General features: G+C 45.6%; 1 protein-coding gene across 1 annotated transcript in view; it reads right to left on the bottom strand.

Annotated features, from left to right (window-relative positions):
• The window catches only part of LOC120059787 (kinesin-like protein KIF26B), a 177,374-nt gene extending 161,752 nt beyond the window's left edge, over positions 1-15,622 (bottom strand). The window contains exon 1 of the mRNA XM_039008836.1: positions 15,557-15,622. Coding sequence (XP_038864764.1) covers positions 15,557-15,622 — 66 coding nt within the window. The remainder of the gene's footprint in view (positions 1-15,556) is intronic.
• Between the last annotated feature and the right edge of the window lie 1,007 nt (positions 15,623-16,629).

The raw sequence follows: 16,629 nt of genomic DNA, 5'->3' as shown, positions 1-16,629 counted from the left end.
GCATGTAACTCCAAATTCTTAAGGTTGTAACACCGAATGGTTAAGTAAGGGTTAAGGTTTGGGATAGGCTTAATTAAAGCAAAAATATATTTAACTTTCTGCTTATGCCAATCCACCATCCCCGTCCACAACAACCTAACAAAACCAAAACCTACTTGAAGATAACAGTACTCACTGTTGCACCTAGTGTCCGGTTTCCACATCATCCTTAGTTTTTGACCCACAGCATGACATCACAAGCTGATCAGATTATTCTGATGACCAGTCATCTTTTATTTGCATATGTATCCTCCCACTTTGAAGGGGTAAGCGGTCTCTCTCTCTCTCTCTCTCTCTCTCTCTCTCTCTCTCTCTCTCTCTCTCTCTCTCTCAATTCAATTCAATTCAATTCAAGGGGCTTTATTGGCATGGGAAACATGTGTTAACATTGCCAAAGCAAGTGAGGTAGACAATACACAAAAGTGAAACAAACAATACAAATTAACAGTAAACATTACACATACTGTCACGTTCCTGACCTATTTCTGTTAGTTTGTTGTATGTGTTAGTTGGTCAGGACGTGAGTTTGGGTGGGCATTCTATGTTGTCTGTTTCTATGTTGGTTTAGGGCTGCCTGGTATGGCTCTTAATTAGAGGCAGGTGTTTGGCGTTCCTCTAATTGAGAGTCATATTTAGGTAGGTTGTTTCACAGTGTTCGTTGTGGGTGGTTGTCTCCTGTGTCAGTGTTTGTCGCACCATACGGGACTGTTCGGTTTGTTTTTGTACATCGTCATTTTGTGTAGTCTATTTTCCCTGTTCGTGCGTTCTTCGTGTTTAATGTAAGTTCGTCGTCCAGGTCTGTCTACTCCGTTTGTTGTTTTGTTAGTTATAGTGAAGTTCGTGTTTTTTCGTCTTGTCTTTAAATAAATTATGTGTTCACAACCCGCTGCGCCTTGGTTCCCTCACTACTCCTCCTTTTCGGTTGAAGAGGAGGAGGACCACCGTTACACATACAGAAGTTTCAAAACAATAAAGACATTACAAATGTCATATTATATATATACAGTGTTGTAACAATGTACAAATGGTTAAAGCACACAAGTTAAAATAAATAAGCATAAATATGGGTTGTATTTACAATGGTGTTTGTTCTTCACTGGTTGCCCTTTTCTTGTGGCAACAGGTCACAAATCTTGCTGCTGTGATGGCACACTGTGGAATTTCACCCAGTAGATATGGGAGTTTATCAAAATTGGATTTGTTTTCGAATTCTTTGTGGATCTGTGTAATCTGAGGGAAATATGTGTCTCTAATATGGTCATACATTGGGCAGGAGGTTAGGAAGTGCAGCTCAGTTTCCACCTCATTTTGTGGGCAGTGTGCACATAGCCTGTCTTCTCTTGAGAGCCATGTCTGCCTACGGCGGCCTTTCTCAATAGCAAGGCTATGCTCACTGAGTCTGTACATAGTCAAAGCTTTCCTTAAGTTTGGGTCAGTCACAGTGGTCAGGTATTCTGCCACTGTGTACTCTCTGTTTAGGGCCAAATAGCATTCTAGTTTGCTCTGTTTTTTTGTTAATTCTTTCCAATGTGTCAAGTAATTATCTTTTTGTTTTCTCATGATTTGGTTGGGTCTAATTGTGCTGTTGTCCTGGGGCTCTGTGGGGTGTGTTTGTGTTTGTGAACAGAGCCCTAGGACCAGCTTGCTTAGGGGACTCTTCTCCAGGTTCATCTCTCTGTAGGTGATGGCTTTGTTATGGAAGGTTTGGGAATCGCTTCCTTTTAGGTGGTTGTAGAATTTAACGGCTCTTTTCTGGATTTTGATAATTAGTGGGTATCGGCCTAATTCTGCTCTGCATGCATTATTTGGTGTTCTACGTTGTACACGGAGGATATTTTTGCAGAATTCTGCATGCAGAGCTCTCTCTCTCTCTCTCTCTCTCTCTCTCTCTCTCTCTCTCTCTCTCTCTCTCTCTCTCTCTCTCTCTCTCTCTCTCTCTCTCTCTCTCTCTCTCTCTCTCTCTCTCTCTCTCTCTCTCTCTCTCTCTCTCTCTCTCTCTCTCTCTCTCTCTCTCTCTCTCTCCACACTCCTCAAATCACTTTTGAAAGAGCTCTTCTAAGATTCAGTTGCTCTGCAGGCGTATGATCAGCTTTCAGCATGGCCTCACACACACACACTCACACATGCGAACACACTCACATGCAAACATGCACTGTACAAACATACAAACAAGTTTGCGTACACACACACACACAAACACACACACACACACACACACACACACACACACACACACACACACACACACACACACACACACACACACACACACACACACACACACACACACACACACACACACTCACACTCTCTCCCTCACACTTAATTTATCGATGAATGACAGAGATACACACCTGCCCTCCAAAGAATGGAGAAGTGCTGAACTGCTCTTTATATTCCAACATCATATAGTACATAGACTAACTGTTCTGTGTTTCGTGTTGCAACAATCTGAACCAGAAGTGGAAAGATTCAGGGTTTCCTGCATATTCCCTCCTGATTCCGGGAATCTTCCAACCTGGATTTCTGAAAAACATGGGAACACACACAGACAGACATACACAAGCAAGCAAGCACACACACCACACACACACACACACACACACACACACACACACACACACACACACACACACACACACACACACACACACACACACACACACACACACACACACACACACACACACACACACACAGACATACACAAGCAAGCACACACACCACACACACACACAGACAGACATACACAAGCAAGCACACACACACAGACAGACATACACAAGCAAGCACACACACCACACACAGACACACAAAACACACATACCCTGTTTCTCCACTGAGGATTTGTCATAACTCAGTGGGCTCAGTGGCGTAGGGTGAGTTATGGTCGTGTCACCGCAGGTAGGGGAAACGTATGTGTTAACCCCCCTACACACACACACAGACACACACCCTCAACATGCGTTTATTTATAAAACGCCACCTCATTCCAAATCAGTGTTGTCCAGAATAACAGTGGCTGTGTAAATGACAAAATGATTTATAGGAATATTCCCAAAATAAAGTCCTATGCCATGGGGACAGGGGCAATAATTCAGAGGAAGGAGAACACGCACGCACACACACGCACGCACGCACGCACGCACGCACGCACGCACGCACGCACGCACGCACGCACACACACACACACACACACACACACACACACACACACACACACACACACACACACACACACACACACACACACACACACACAGCATAAACACAAACATAAACACTTGGTGTACAGTGTATTTCAGTGAAGCTGCTCTCATGCCCTGTTGAATATTCATATGCTGCGTGACGGCAAGGACAATAGTCTAATGAAACATCTCTGTAGATTTATGTGCTGCAAAATGTCTATCGTTCAGGTGTGTGTGTCTGTGTATAAGCGAGAGAGAGAGCAAGGGAGCGAGAGAGCAAGGGAGTGAGAGAGCAAGGGAGTGAGAGAGCAAGGGAGAGAAAGAGCAAGGGAGAGAGAGAGCAAGGGAGAGAGAGAGCAAGGGAGAGAAAGAGCAAGGGAGAGAGAGAGGAAGGGAGAGAGAGAGCAAGGGAGAGAAAGAGCAAGGGAGAGAGAGAGCAAGGGAGAGAGAGAGCAAGGGAGAGAGAGAGCAAGGGAGAGAGAGAGCAAGGGAGAGAAAGAGCAAGGGAGAGAGAGAGCAAGGGAGAGAGAGAGCAAGGGAGAGAGAGAAAAAGAGAGAGAAAGAAAGAGACAATGAGAAATGAAAAGAACATAATAAAGGAGAAGAGAGACCAACATATTATTTTTCTCAGAAGTGAGAATTCTTCTTTTGTTTTACATTACTCTCATGTGAATTGATTTCTCTGTGAATTGATTCCTCTTTGAATTGATTCCTCTGTGAATTGTCAAAGCATGAAATGAGTGTAACAGTGGGAAATTACTCTACTATTTAAACATGTCTGTATTGTCTCTCTGTGCTGATGTTAATGGCTTTATCATACCATAGTAATAATTATACACTCACTATGGAGGGGCTGAGAGAGAGAGAGAGAGAGAGAGAGAGAGAGAGAGAGAGAGAGAGAGAGAGAGAGAGAGAGAGAGAGAGAGAGAGAGAGAGAGAGAGAGAGAGAGAGAGAGATAACACAAACACAAACACACACTCTCTCAATAACACACACTCACACTCTCTCAATAACACACACTCACACTCTCTCAATAACACAAACACACTCTCTCAATAACACACACACTCATACTCTCTCAATAACACACTCATACTCTCTCAATAACACACTCATGCTCTCTCAATAACACAAACACACTCTCTCAATAACACACACACTCACACTCTCTCAATAACACACTCATACTCTCTCAATAACACACTCACACTCTCTCAATAACACACTCATACTCTCTCAATAACACAAACACACACTCTCTCAATAACACAAACACATACTCTCTCAATAACACACTCATACTCTCTCAATAACACACTCATACTCTCTCAATAACACACTCATACTCTCTCAATAACACACTCATACTCTCTCAATAACACAAACACACACTCTCTCAATAACACAAACACACTCTCTTAATAACACACTCATACTCTCTCAATAACACACTCATACTCTCTCAATAACACACTCATACTCTCTCAATAACACACACTCACACTCTCTCAATAACACAAACACACACTCTCTCAATAACACAAACACTTGCCCCCTTTGAGCCCCTCCTTTACTGTGCATTCTGCAGAGCATTGTTAATACAATATCAATGTTCTCTCTCTCTCTCTCTCTCTCTCTCTCTCTCTCTCTCTCTCTCTCTCTCTCTCTCTCTCTCTCTCTCTCTCTCTCTCTCTCTCTCTCTCTCTCTTTCTCATCTCTCTCTCTTTCTGTCTCTCTCTCTCTCTCTCTCTTTCTCTCTCTCTCACTTTCTGTCTGATCTCTCTCTCTCTCTCTCTCTCTCTCTCTCTCTCTCTCTCTCTCTCTCTCTCTCTCTCTCGCTCTCTCTCTCTCTCTCTCTCTCTCTCTCTCTCTCTCTCTCTCTCTCTCTCTCTCTCTCTCTCTCTCTCTCTCTCTCTCTCTCGGGTGTACTCTATTCCTCAGCTCTGTGTGTGGTGCAGTATAAAGTTGCTACATGACTGTGTTATGTTCCCAGGTCAACAGCATGTACAGAGGCTGCTACATCTTTAAATGTAGGAACTGTTAGCGTCTGTTCAGTCTTTTTGAGTTCCTGCTCACTGCACACAGAGAATACACACACACACTTGTGCACGCATACACACTCGAAAAGTGCACCTACCCACGCACACATATATATACACACACATGCTTGCACACACACACACACACACACACACACACACACACACACACACACACACACACACACACACACACACACACACACACACACACACACACACACACACACACACACACACACACACACACACACACACACACACACACACACACACGCACACAAACACAGGTTTATGAGTCCCTGGTCAGCCTGTAGAGAATGCAGGAGGCTGTACTAGGGTCCTCTTTAATGGTATAGTTAACATGAACAGCATAATGCACAGCATCTATAGCCAGTGTGTTTGTGTAATTGTGTTGGGCAGATAAAAACTGCATATGTATGTGTGTGCTGGCCTGTTTGGGCATGTGTGTGTAGTTGTGTGACTTGGTGTCATACATCATACTCTGATTCCCTCAACCCCCTGGCGGGGGAAATCTGTCTGTCCCTTTGGGGGGTGTCATCACTATGAGAGACACATGGCACTGATTTGGTTAGTGCCAGGAGTGATGTGTGTGTGTGTGCCAGGGGGTTTACAGATAGGACAGGACTGCGGACACCACCTGAGATCACGGGACATACACAAATACACAAACTACAAACGCACACACTCTCTCTTCCCAGTTATGGGCTTCATGTGAGTCGATGGCCTTTGCCCAGTTGACTGTAATGTAATCACAATCAGAAATGTAAAATACTGACACTAGTACCTTTGCCGCCATTCTCCAAATGCTACTGTGGCCCAGCCTAACACGCGCACACACACACACACACACACACACACACACACACACACACACACACACACACACACACACACACACACACACACACACACACACACACACACACACACACACACACACACACACACACACACACTCAGTCCCTGAATGCCTCAGCCATATGGCCTGACTGTGACACCAGGGCTCTGGTGGCAGTCTGCGAAAGGGGAGTGTGATGGCAGTCTGGGCTGTGGATGCCTGCACTGTGGGAGTGGGAACAGCAGGGGTATTAGTCACAGCTGTGGAGCTGAGGGGAGTGGCGGAGATGAGGCAAATTTTAGCCCAACATGGGGAGCTTTAGTCTGGGATGGGGAGGGTGGCTCAGGAGGGTGAGATGGAACATGCACAAACATTAACTTCTTATGGCTGCAGGGGCAGTATTGAGTAGCTTGGATGAAAGGTGCACAGAGGTGCCCAGAGTAAACGGCCTGCTCCTCAGTCATAGTTGCTAATATTTGCATATTAGTATTAGTATTTGATAGAAAACAGTCTGAAGTTTATAAAACTGTTTGAATTATGTCTGTGAGTATAACAGAACTCATATGGCAGGCAAAAACATGAGAAGTTCCACTTCCTGTTTGGATTATTTCTGAGGGTGGCAGATTTTCAACCAAGCTCTCATTGAAATTACAGCGAGATATTGATGAGTTTTCACTTCCTACGGCTTCCACTAGATGTCAACAGTCAATAGAACTTTGTCTGATGTCTCTAATGTGAAGGGGGGCCGAAGGAGACAGGAATTAGTCACCACTGCCACAAGCTGACCATGCTTTGACCACGCGCGTTCACGTGTTAGGCAGCTCCGTTCCATTGCTCAACTGAAGTCAATCTAATTCTCCGGTTGGAACGTTATTCAAGATGTATGTTAACAACATTCTAAAGATTGATTCAGTACATCGTTTGACATGTTTCTACTGACTGTTATGGCACTTTTGGACATGATGAGTTTTTCTGTTGAAACGATGTGGCTATGCAAAATCACTTGATGTTTTTGGAACTAGTGAATGTAACGCGCCAATGTAAACTCAGATTTTTTTATATAAATATGAACTTTATCAAACAAAACATACATGTATTGTGTAACATGAAGTCCTATGAGTGTCATCTGATGAAGATCATCAAATTTTATCTCTATTTCTGCTTTTTGTGACTGCTATATTTCGCTGGAAAAATGGCTGTGCTTATTGTGGTTTGGTGGTGACCTAACATAATCGTTTGTAGTGCTTTCGCTGAAAAGCATATTTGAAATCGGACACTTTGGTGGGATTAACAACAAGATTACCTTTAAAATGATATAAGACAAATGTATGTTTCAGGAATTTTAATTATGAGATTTCTGTTGTTTGAATTTGACGCCCTGCACTTTCACTGACTGTTGTCATATCGATCCCGTTAGCGGGATTGCAGCCATAAGAAGTTCATACAAGTCGATATTCGACGTCTATTCATGTCTACGGGACGTCGGGGGATGATGTGGAAACTGTCCACTAGGGGAAACAGTGAACACTGTTTCCTTCAAGTAGGTTTTGGTTTTGCTAGTGTCACACCCTGATCTGTTTTACTTGTCTTTGTGCTTGCCTCCACCCCCCTTCCAGGTGTTGCCCATCTTTCCTATTATCCCCAGTGTGTTTATACCTGTGTTCTCTGTTTGTCTGTTGACAGTTCGTTTTGTTTCGTCAAGCCTAACAGCATTTTCCCCTCTGCTCCTGTCTTTCTTTAGTTCCTGTTTCCTAGTTTTCCCGGTTTTGACCATTCTGCCTGCCCTGACCGTGAGCCTGCCTGCCGTTCTGTACCTTGTCACACCACCCTGGATTACTGACCTCTGCCTGCTCTGACCCTGAGCCTGCCTGACGTTTTGTACCTTTCAGACTCTTCTCTGGATTACTGACCTCTGTCTTCCCTTGACCTGTCGTTTGCCTTCTCCCCGTTTTTTAATAAACTTTTGTTACTTCAAAACTGTCTGCATCTGGATTTTCTCCTGAGCCTTGACAGCTACCGCATTACAAATGGGGATGGTGGATGGGTGTATGCATGCATCTGCCTCAGGTTACAAAGTTTGCATGTTCGAATCCAGTGATAGAAAGTTATTCTTGTTTTAAGCCTATCCCTAACCTAACCCTTACGTTAACCATTCAAAGTTAATGCCTAACCTTAACCATGGAAAGATACAGAGTAGTAACCAAACACTTCAATTTGACGTTTGAGAAACATGATTTAACGTCTAATTCTGACGTGAGACTGTGAGAGATTGTTGTACACAAGCACAAATATAGTTTTGCTGTGTGTGTACAGTGGACCAAATTTGTGTGTGTGTGTCGGTGTAGATTTGTGTGTGAATCTTTATATATATGTGTCTTCGGAAAGTATTCAGACCCCTTACCTTTTCCACATTTTGTTACAGCCTTATTCTAAAATGGATAAAATATGTTTTTAAATCTAAACAGAATACCCCCTAAATGACCAAGCAAAACAGGTTTTTAGAAAATTTAGCAAACGTATTAAAAATTTAAAAATTATTTAAAAAAACATATTTATTCGAACCCTTGGCCATGAGACTTAAAATTGAGGTCCGGTGCAACCTGTTACCATATCTGAGATGTTTCTATAACTTGATTGGAGTCCACCTGTGGTAAATTCAGTTGATTGGACATGATTTGGAAAGGCACACACCTGTTTATGTAAGGTCCCACAGTTGGTCAGTGCATGTCAGAGCAAAAACCAAGCCATGAGGTTGAAGGAGTTTTCCGTAGAGCTCCGAGACAGATTTGTGTCAAGGCACAGATCTGGGGAAGGGTACCAAAAATATCTGCAGCATTGAAGGTCCCCAAGAACCCAGTGGCCTCCATCATTCTTAAATGGAAGAAGTTTGGAACCACCTAGACTCTTCCTAGAGCTGGCCACCCAGGAAAACTGAGCAATCAGGGGAGAAGGGCTTTGGTCAGGGAGGTGACCAAGACCCCGATGGTCACTCTGACAAAGCTCTAGAGTTCCTCTGTGGAGATGAGAGAACCTTCCAGAGGGAGAACTATCTCTGCAGCACTCCACCAATCAGTCCTTTATGGTGGTGGCCGGAAGCCACTCCTCAGTAAAAGGCACATGACAGCCCACTTGGGATTTGCCAAAAGGCACCTAAATGACTCTCAGACCATGAGAAACAAGATTCCCTGGTCTGATGCAACCAAGATTGAACTGTTTGGCCTGAATGCCAAGTGTTACGCCTGGAGGAAACGTGGCACCATCCCTACGGTGAAGCATTGTGGTGGCCGCATCATGGTGTGGGGATGTTTTTCAGCGGCAGGGACTGGGAGACTAGTCAGGATCGAGGAAAAGGTGAAGAGAGAGCAAAATGTAGAGAGATCCTTAATGAAAATCTGCTTTAGACCGCTCAGGGCTTCAGACTTGGGCGAAGGTTCACCTTACAACAGGACAGCGACCCTAAGCACACAGCCAAGACAATGCAGGAGTGGCTTCGGGACAAGTCTCTGAATGTTCTTGAGTTTCCCAGCCAGAGTCCGAACTTGAACCAGATCGATCATCTCTGGAGAAAATAGCAGTGCAGCAACGCTCCCCATCCAACCTGACAGAGCTTGAGAGGATCTGCAGAGAAGAATGGGAGAAACTCCCCAAACACACGTGTGTCAAGCTTGAAGCGTCATACCCAAGAAGACTATGCTGTTATCGCTGCCAAAGGTGCTTCAACAAAGTACTGAGTGAACTGTTTGATTACTTACTATGTAAATGTGATATAGCATTTTTTATATTTTTTATAAAATAGCAAAAATGTCTAACAACCTGCTTCTGCTTTGTCATTATGGGGTATTGTGTGTAGATTGATGTGGGAAAAAGACAATTAAATACATTTTAGAATAAGGCTGTAACGTAACAAAATGTGGAAACAGTCAAGCGGTCTGAAAACTTTCCAAAGGCACTGTATATACAGTATATATACTCTACATCACCAAAAGTGTGTGGTCACCTGCTCATCCTCATTCCAAAATCATGGGCATTAAAATGGAGTTGGTCCCCACTTTGCTACTATAACTGCCTCCACTCTTTTGGGAAGGCTTTTCACTAGATGATGGAACATTGTTGCGGGGATTTGCTTCCATTCAGCCACAAGAGTATTAGTGAGGTCGGGCACTGGTGTTGTGCGTTTAGGCCTGTCTCGCAGTCAGCTTTCCAGTTCATCCCAAAGGTGTTCGATTGGGTTGAGGTCAGGGCTCTGTGCAGGCCGGTCAAGTTCTTCCACACCAATCTTGGCAAACCATTTCTGTATGGACCTGGCTTTTTACACGGGGGCATTGTCATGCTTAAACAGGAAAGAGCCTTTAACCAAATGTTGCCACAAAGTTGGAAGCACAGAATTGTCTATAATGTCAGTGTATGCTGTAGCGTTAAGATTTCCCTTTAAGGGAACTAAGGGGTCTAGACCGAACCATGAAAAACAACCCCATACCAGTATTCCTCCTCCATCAAACTTTACAGTTGGCACTATGCATTCAGGCAGGTAGCCTTCTACTGGCATCCAAACCCAGATTCGTCCGTCGGACTGCCAGATGGTGAAGCATGATTCATCACTCCAGAGAAATGCTCCAGAGTCCAACGGCAGTGAGCCTTACACCACTCCAGCCGACGCTTGGCATTGCGCATGGTGATCTTAGACCCAGCCATGGAAACCCATTTCATGAAGCTCCAGACGAACAGTTATTGTGCTGGCGTTGCTTCCAGAGGCAGTTTGGAACTCGGTAGTGAGTGTTGCAACCGAGGACAGGTGATTTTTACTCACTTCAACACTCGGCGGTAATGATAACTTTATCCCAGTGCCAAGCAGAGCATCTGAGAGTAGCAGCTCTAAGCAGAGAGGTGGAGGAGCTATCCAGGCAGGATTAGCGCTAGCTCCCCCAGCCCAGCCCAGATCTATCGATAACTAACACATAATCAATGGCTGCTCAGCCTAGGCTTTAGCTAATGGATTGCTAATTGCTAATGAAGTAAACAAACCAACTGGCCTTTCATTTGTACAACACAACAAGCTCTCAAAGTCTCACATCAGAATTAGACGTTCATCCATGTTTTTCAAATGTCAAATTTCAAAGTTGTTCCAAACGTGAAATGTAAAATTATTTAACATTAGGTTTAAGCGTTTACTTAAATTCAGGCATTTTACTCAGAATTCTTAAAGTTAGGCATGAACTCAGAATGGTTAAGGTAACAGTTAAGGTTTGGTATAGACTTAAAACCAAAATATCAAAACCATATTTCCTGCACTTGATTCAAACATGCAACCTTTGGAACCAGAGCCAGATGCTTATGCTTATGCTTATGCTGGGGAATAGTTACAGGGGAGAGGAGGGGGATGAATGAGCCAATTGTAAACTGGGGATTATTAGGTGACCGTGATGGTTTGAGGGCCAGATTGGGAATTTAGCCTGGACACCTGGGTAAACACACCTACTCTTACGACAAGTGCCATGGGATCTTTAATGACCTCAGAGAGTCAGGACACCCGTTTACCGTCCCATCCGAAAGACGGCACCCTACATAGGGCAGTGTCCCCAATCACTGCCCTGGGGAATTGGGATAAAGAGTGCCTCCTACTGGTCCTCCAACACCACTTCCAGCAGCACCTGCTCTCCCATCCAGGGACTGACCAGGACCAACTCTGCTTAGCTTCAGAAGCAAGCCAGCAGTGGTATGTAGCGTGGTATGCTGCTGGCTTGGTATGCTGCTGGAAATATAATCTTAGCGACTGTTCAAGCAGGAATCAAAACATCATTGTAAGCGTACGAGAACCCCAAAAAGTTATTTTGTTTAAAAGTAATACAAATGTAAATCTAGTCTGTGTTGAATGGGCACAGATCTAGATGGCTTTCTTACTGCCGTCAAGAGTCACAAGCATCTGTGTGTGAAGTCAATGTGTCGTGTACTGGAAAAGGGTCTAATGTATTTACAGTACTGGGCTCAACTACATGCTGTTTGGAGTGAGAAATCAGAATGGGTTTTGACGGCTCGATCGCTCTCTCTCATACCCACACACGTGGAAGAATGTACGCGTGCACACACACACATGCACACACACACACACACACATACACACGCACACACGCACACACACACACACACACGCACACACACACACACACACACACACACACACACACACACACACACACACACACACACACATAGGTTTACACACAAACACACATAGGCACACACACAAACACACAAGTCCACACTTTCTCTGTGGTGTTGCCTGGTCTGCGTATGAACAGCAGATCTGTCAGTAAGTGACAGGTTGACAGCCGAGCTCCCAGCATTTTGTCCACTGTCATCTCATCAAACCTGCTGGGGCTACGGCTATCCCTCTCTACTCTGGCTCCTGGTGTGTGTGTGTGTGTGTGTGTTTTTCTGTGTGTCTCTGTGTCTGTGTGTGCGCATGTGCGTGTGTAGATATCAACAGTACCACAAAACCTTGTTCGTTGGTTTATCTACTGACCTATCAGAACACAGCAGTACTTCCTATTTAATCCAGTTCAATGTTATTTCCTGCTAACCTCATTAGCATGTCAAACAACACACACACGTGGCAATACATCACACCATCATTACCGTGAGCATAATTAATGACTTGAAGATCTCATGCTGAAGACTAGAATAATTTTGAGACAAAACATACACAGGGAAAATAGCCACCTACTCTCTCCCTAGCTTACTGAGACAAACACACACACAGGGAAGATAGCCACCTACTCTCTCCCTAGCTTACTGAGACAAAACACACACAGGGAAGATAGCCACCTACTCTCTCCCTAGCTTACTGAGACAAAACACGCACAGGGACGATAGCCACCTACTCTCTCCCTAGCTTACTGAGACAAAACACGCACAGGGACGATAGCCACCTACTCTCTCCCTAGCTTACTGAGACAAAACACACACAGGGAAGATAGCCACCTACTCTCTCCCTAGCTTACTGAGACAAAACACGCACAGGGAAGATAGCCACCTACTCTCTCCCTAGCTTACTGAGACAAAACATAGCCACTTCACAGTGAGCAGTTTAACCAGACCAGATAATAGGCCCAAATAAAATGTGAGTTTCCCCCTTGAAGACTAGAGTCTGGAAGTTTTGACAATACGCTGTGAGATGGATAGCAGAAACAGGCCTGTAACAGGATTGGAAATCATACAGATGCATTGTAGGGTCTCCCTGATCCATTCTATCATTCTATTGTTCTACAATTCTACAATTCCATAATTCAATAGTTCTAATACTAAAATCCTGCAATTCTATAATTGTATAGTTCTCTAATCCTGGTGTGAAGTTTCTGATGGTAGTATTGTTACTCTGTATCACAGAGAGAGGAAGGGTCAGGGTTGTATTCTCCCAACACACAACCAATCACACAAGAGCTTACTGAAAGCTGCTCTCTGCAGAGTGAATGAGGCGGGGAGAGAGGGTGACATTAAGAAATTGTATTTTTCCAAGAGGCTAAGACGGAATCCACGTCTGGTTCAGGCGATGGTTCATTTTCTCCTCTCTAACTTTGGGAGTCTTTCTGGGGTTGATAAGTGGAGAGCTGAAGACTGGTAATAACCGAACGCAAACAAGGAGCAGAGCAGGAGTAAGACAAAAGAGACATTAGCTCCATCGGAGACCTCTCTCTCTCTGTCCCACAAAGATACATTCTCACTCTCCTTCACACACACACTAAGGAAGATTCAATTGGACATATTGTCTGGGTATTACACCAACATCTCCCCAAGTCTACTGATTTCCTCAAGGTCAGGAGAGGTCCAGAACTAGCAGAGGGCATAGTCACACACACACACACACACACACACACACACACACACACACACACACACACACACACACACACACACACACACACACACACACACACACACACACACACACACACACACACACAATTAAGGTTTTCTGGGCAAACAAAACTAAATACTGCACAGTTTCCTAAGGACTTGAAGCGAAGCTGCCATCTCTATCGGCGCCATCTTACTCAAACAGCGGTGACACCAGTCATAATACCTAACCTGGAGATAGATGTGAATACTATGAATATGCCTTATTAGAATAGAATTAGATCAGCTGATATGTCTTATAGCTGAGAGAAGAGGGGGATGACAGATGGAGAGAGGGAGTGAAAGAAAATAATGTGGAAAGAGAGGGAGAGTGTGGCCTCCATACTCCTACAGTTGGTGTTGGGGAACCATGGCCTCCATACTCCTACAGTTGGTGTTGGGGAACCATGGCCTCCATACTCCTACAGTTGGTGTTGGGGAACCATGGCCTCCATACTCCTACAGTTGGTGTTGGGGAACCATGGCCTCCATACTCCTACAGTTGGTGTTGGGGAACCATGGCCTCCATACTCCTACAGTTGGTGTTGGGGGACCATGGCCTCCATACTCCTACAGTTGGTGTTGGGGAACCATGGCCTCCATACTCCTACAGTTGGTGTTGGGGAACCATGGCCTCCATACTCCTACAGTTGGTGTTGGGGAACCATGGCCTCCATACTCCTACAGTTGGTGTTGGGGAACCATGGCCTCCATACTCCTACAGTTGGTGTTGGGGAACCATGGCCTCCATACTCCTACAGTTGGTGTTGGGGGACCATGGCCTCCATACTCCTACAGTTGGTGTTGGGGAACCATGGCTTCCATACTCCTACAGTTGGTGTTGGGGAACCATGGCCTCCATACTCCTACAGTTGGTGTTGGTGAAACCATGGCCTCCATACTCCTACAGTTTGTGTTGGGGAACCATGGCCTCCATACTCTTACAGTTGGTGTTGGGGAACCATGGCCTCCATAGTCCTATAGTTGGTGTTGGGGAACCATGGCCTCCATACTCTTACAGTTGGTGTTGGGGGACCATGGCCTCCATACTCGTACAGTTGGTGCTGGGGGACCATGGCCTCCATACTCTTACACTTGGTGTTGGGGGACCATGGCCTCCATACTCCTACAGTTGGTGTTGGGGAACCATGGCCTCCATACTCTTACAGTTGGCGTTGGGGGACCATGGCCTCCATACTCGTACAGTTGGTGTTGGGGGACCATGGCCTCCATACTCCTACAGTTGGTGTTAGGGGACCATGGCCTCCATACTCTTACAGTTGGTGTTGGGGAACCATGGCCTCCATACTCCTACAGTTGGTGTTGGGTGACCATGGCCTCCATACTCTTACATTTGGTGCTGGGTGACTATGGCCTCCATACTCTTACAGTTGGTGTTGGGGGTCCATGGCCTCCATACTCTTACAGTTGGTGTCGGGCGACCATGGCCTCCATACTCCTACAGTTGGTGCTGGGGAACCATGGCCTCCATACTCCTACAGTTGGTGTTGGGTGACCATGGCCTCCATACTCTTACAGTTGGTGCTGGGTGACTATGGCCTCCATACTCCAACAGATGGTGTTGGGGGACCATGGCCTCCATACTCTTACAGTTGGTGTCGGTGAAACCATGGCCTCCATACTCCTACAGTTGGTGTTGGGGGACCATGGCCTCCATACTCCTACAGTTGGTGTTGGGGAACCATGGCCTCCATACTCCTACAGTTGGTGTTGGGGAACCATGGCCTCCATACTCCTATAGTTGGTGTTGGGGAACCATGGCCTCCATACTCTTAAAGTTGGTGTTGGGGGACCATGGCCTCCATACTCGTACAGTTGGTGTTGGGGGACCATGGCCTCCATACTCCTACAGTTGGTGTTGGGTGACCATGGCCTCCATACTCTTACAGTTGGTGTTGGGGGACCATGGCCTCCATACTCCTACAGTTGGTGTTGGGGGACCATGGCCTCCATACTCCTACAGTTGGTGTTGGGGGACCATGGCCTCCATACTCTTACACTTGGTGTTGGGGGACCATGGCCTCCATACTCCTACATTTGGTGTTGGGGAACCATGGCCTCCATACTCTTACAGTTGGTGTTGGGGGACCATGGCCTCCATACTCGTACAGTTGGTGTTGGGGGACCATGGCCTCCATACTCCTACAGTTGGTGTTGGGTGACCATGGCCTCCATACTCTTACAGTTGGTGTTGGGGGACCATGGCCTCCATACTCCTACAGTTGGTGTTGGGGAACCATGGCCTCCATACTCTTACAGTTGGTGTTGGGGGACCATGGCCTCCATACTCGTACAGTTGGTGTTGGGGGACCATGGCCTCCATACTCCTACAGTTGGTGTTGGGGGACCATGGCCTCCATACTCTTACAGTTGGTGTTGGGGAACCATGGCCTCCATACTCCTACAGTTGGTGTTGGGTGACCATGGCCTCCATACTCTTACATTTGGTGCTGGGTGACTATGGCCTCCATACTCTTACAGTTGGTGTTGGGGGTCCATGGCCTCCATACTCTTACAGTTGGTGTCGGGCGACCATGGCCTCCATACTCCTACAGTTGGTGTTGGGGAACCATGGCCTCCATACTCCTA

Source organism: Salvelinus namaycush, chromosome 15, assembly GCF_016432855.1.
Source record: "Salvelinus namaycush isolate Seneca chromosome 15, SaNama_1.0, whole genome shotgun sequence".
NCBI lineage: Eukaryota > Metazoa > Chordata > Actinopteri > Salmoniformes > Salmonidae > Salvelinus > Salvelinus namaycush.
This window is presented reverse-complemented; position numbering and strand designations above follow the sequence as displayed.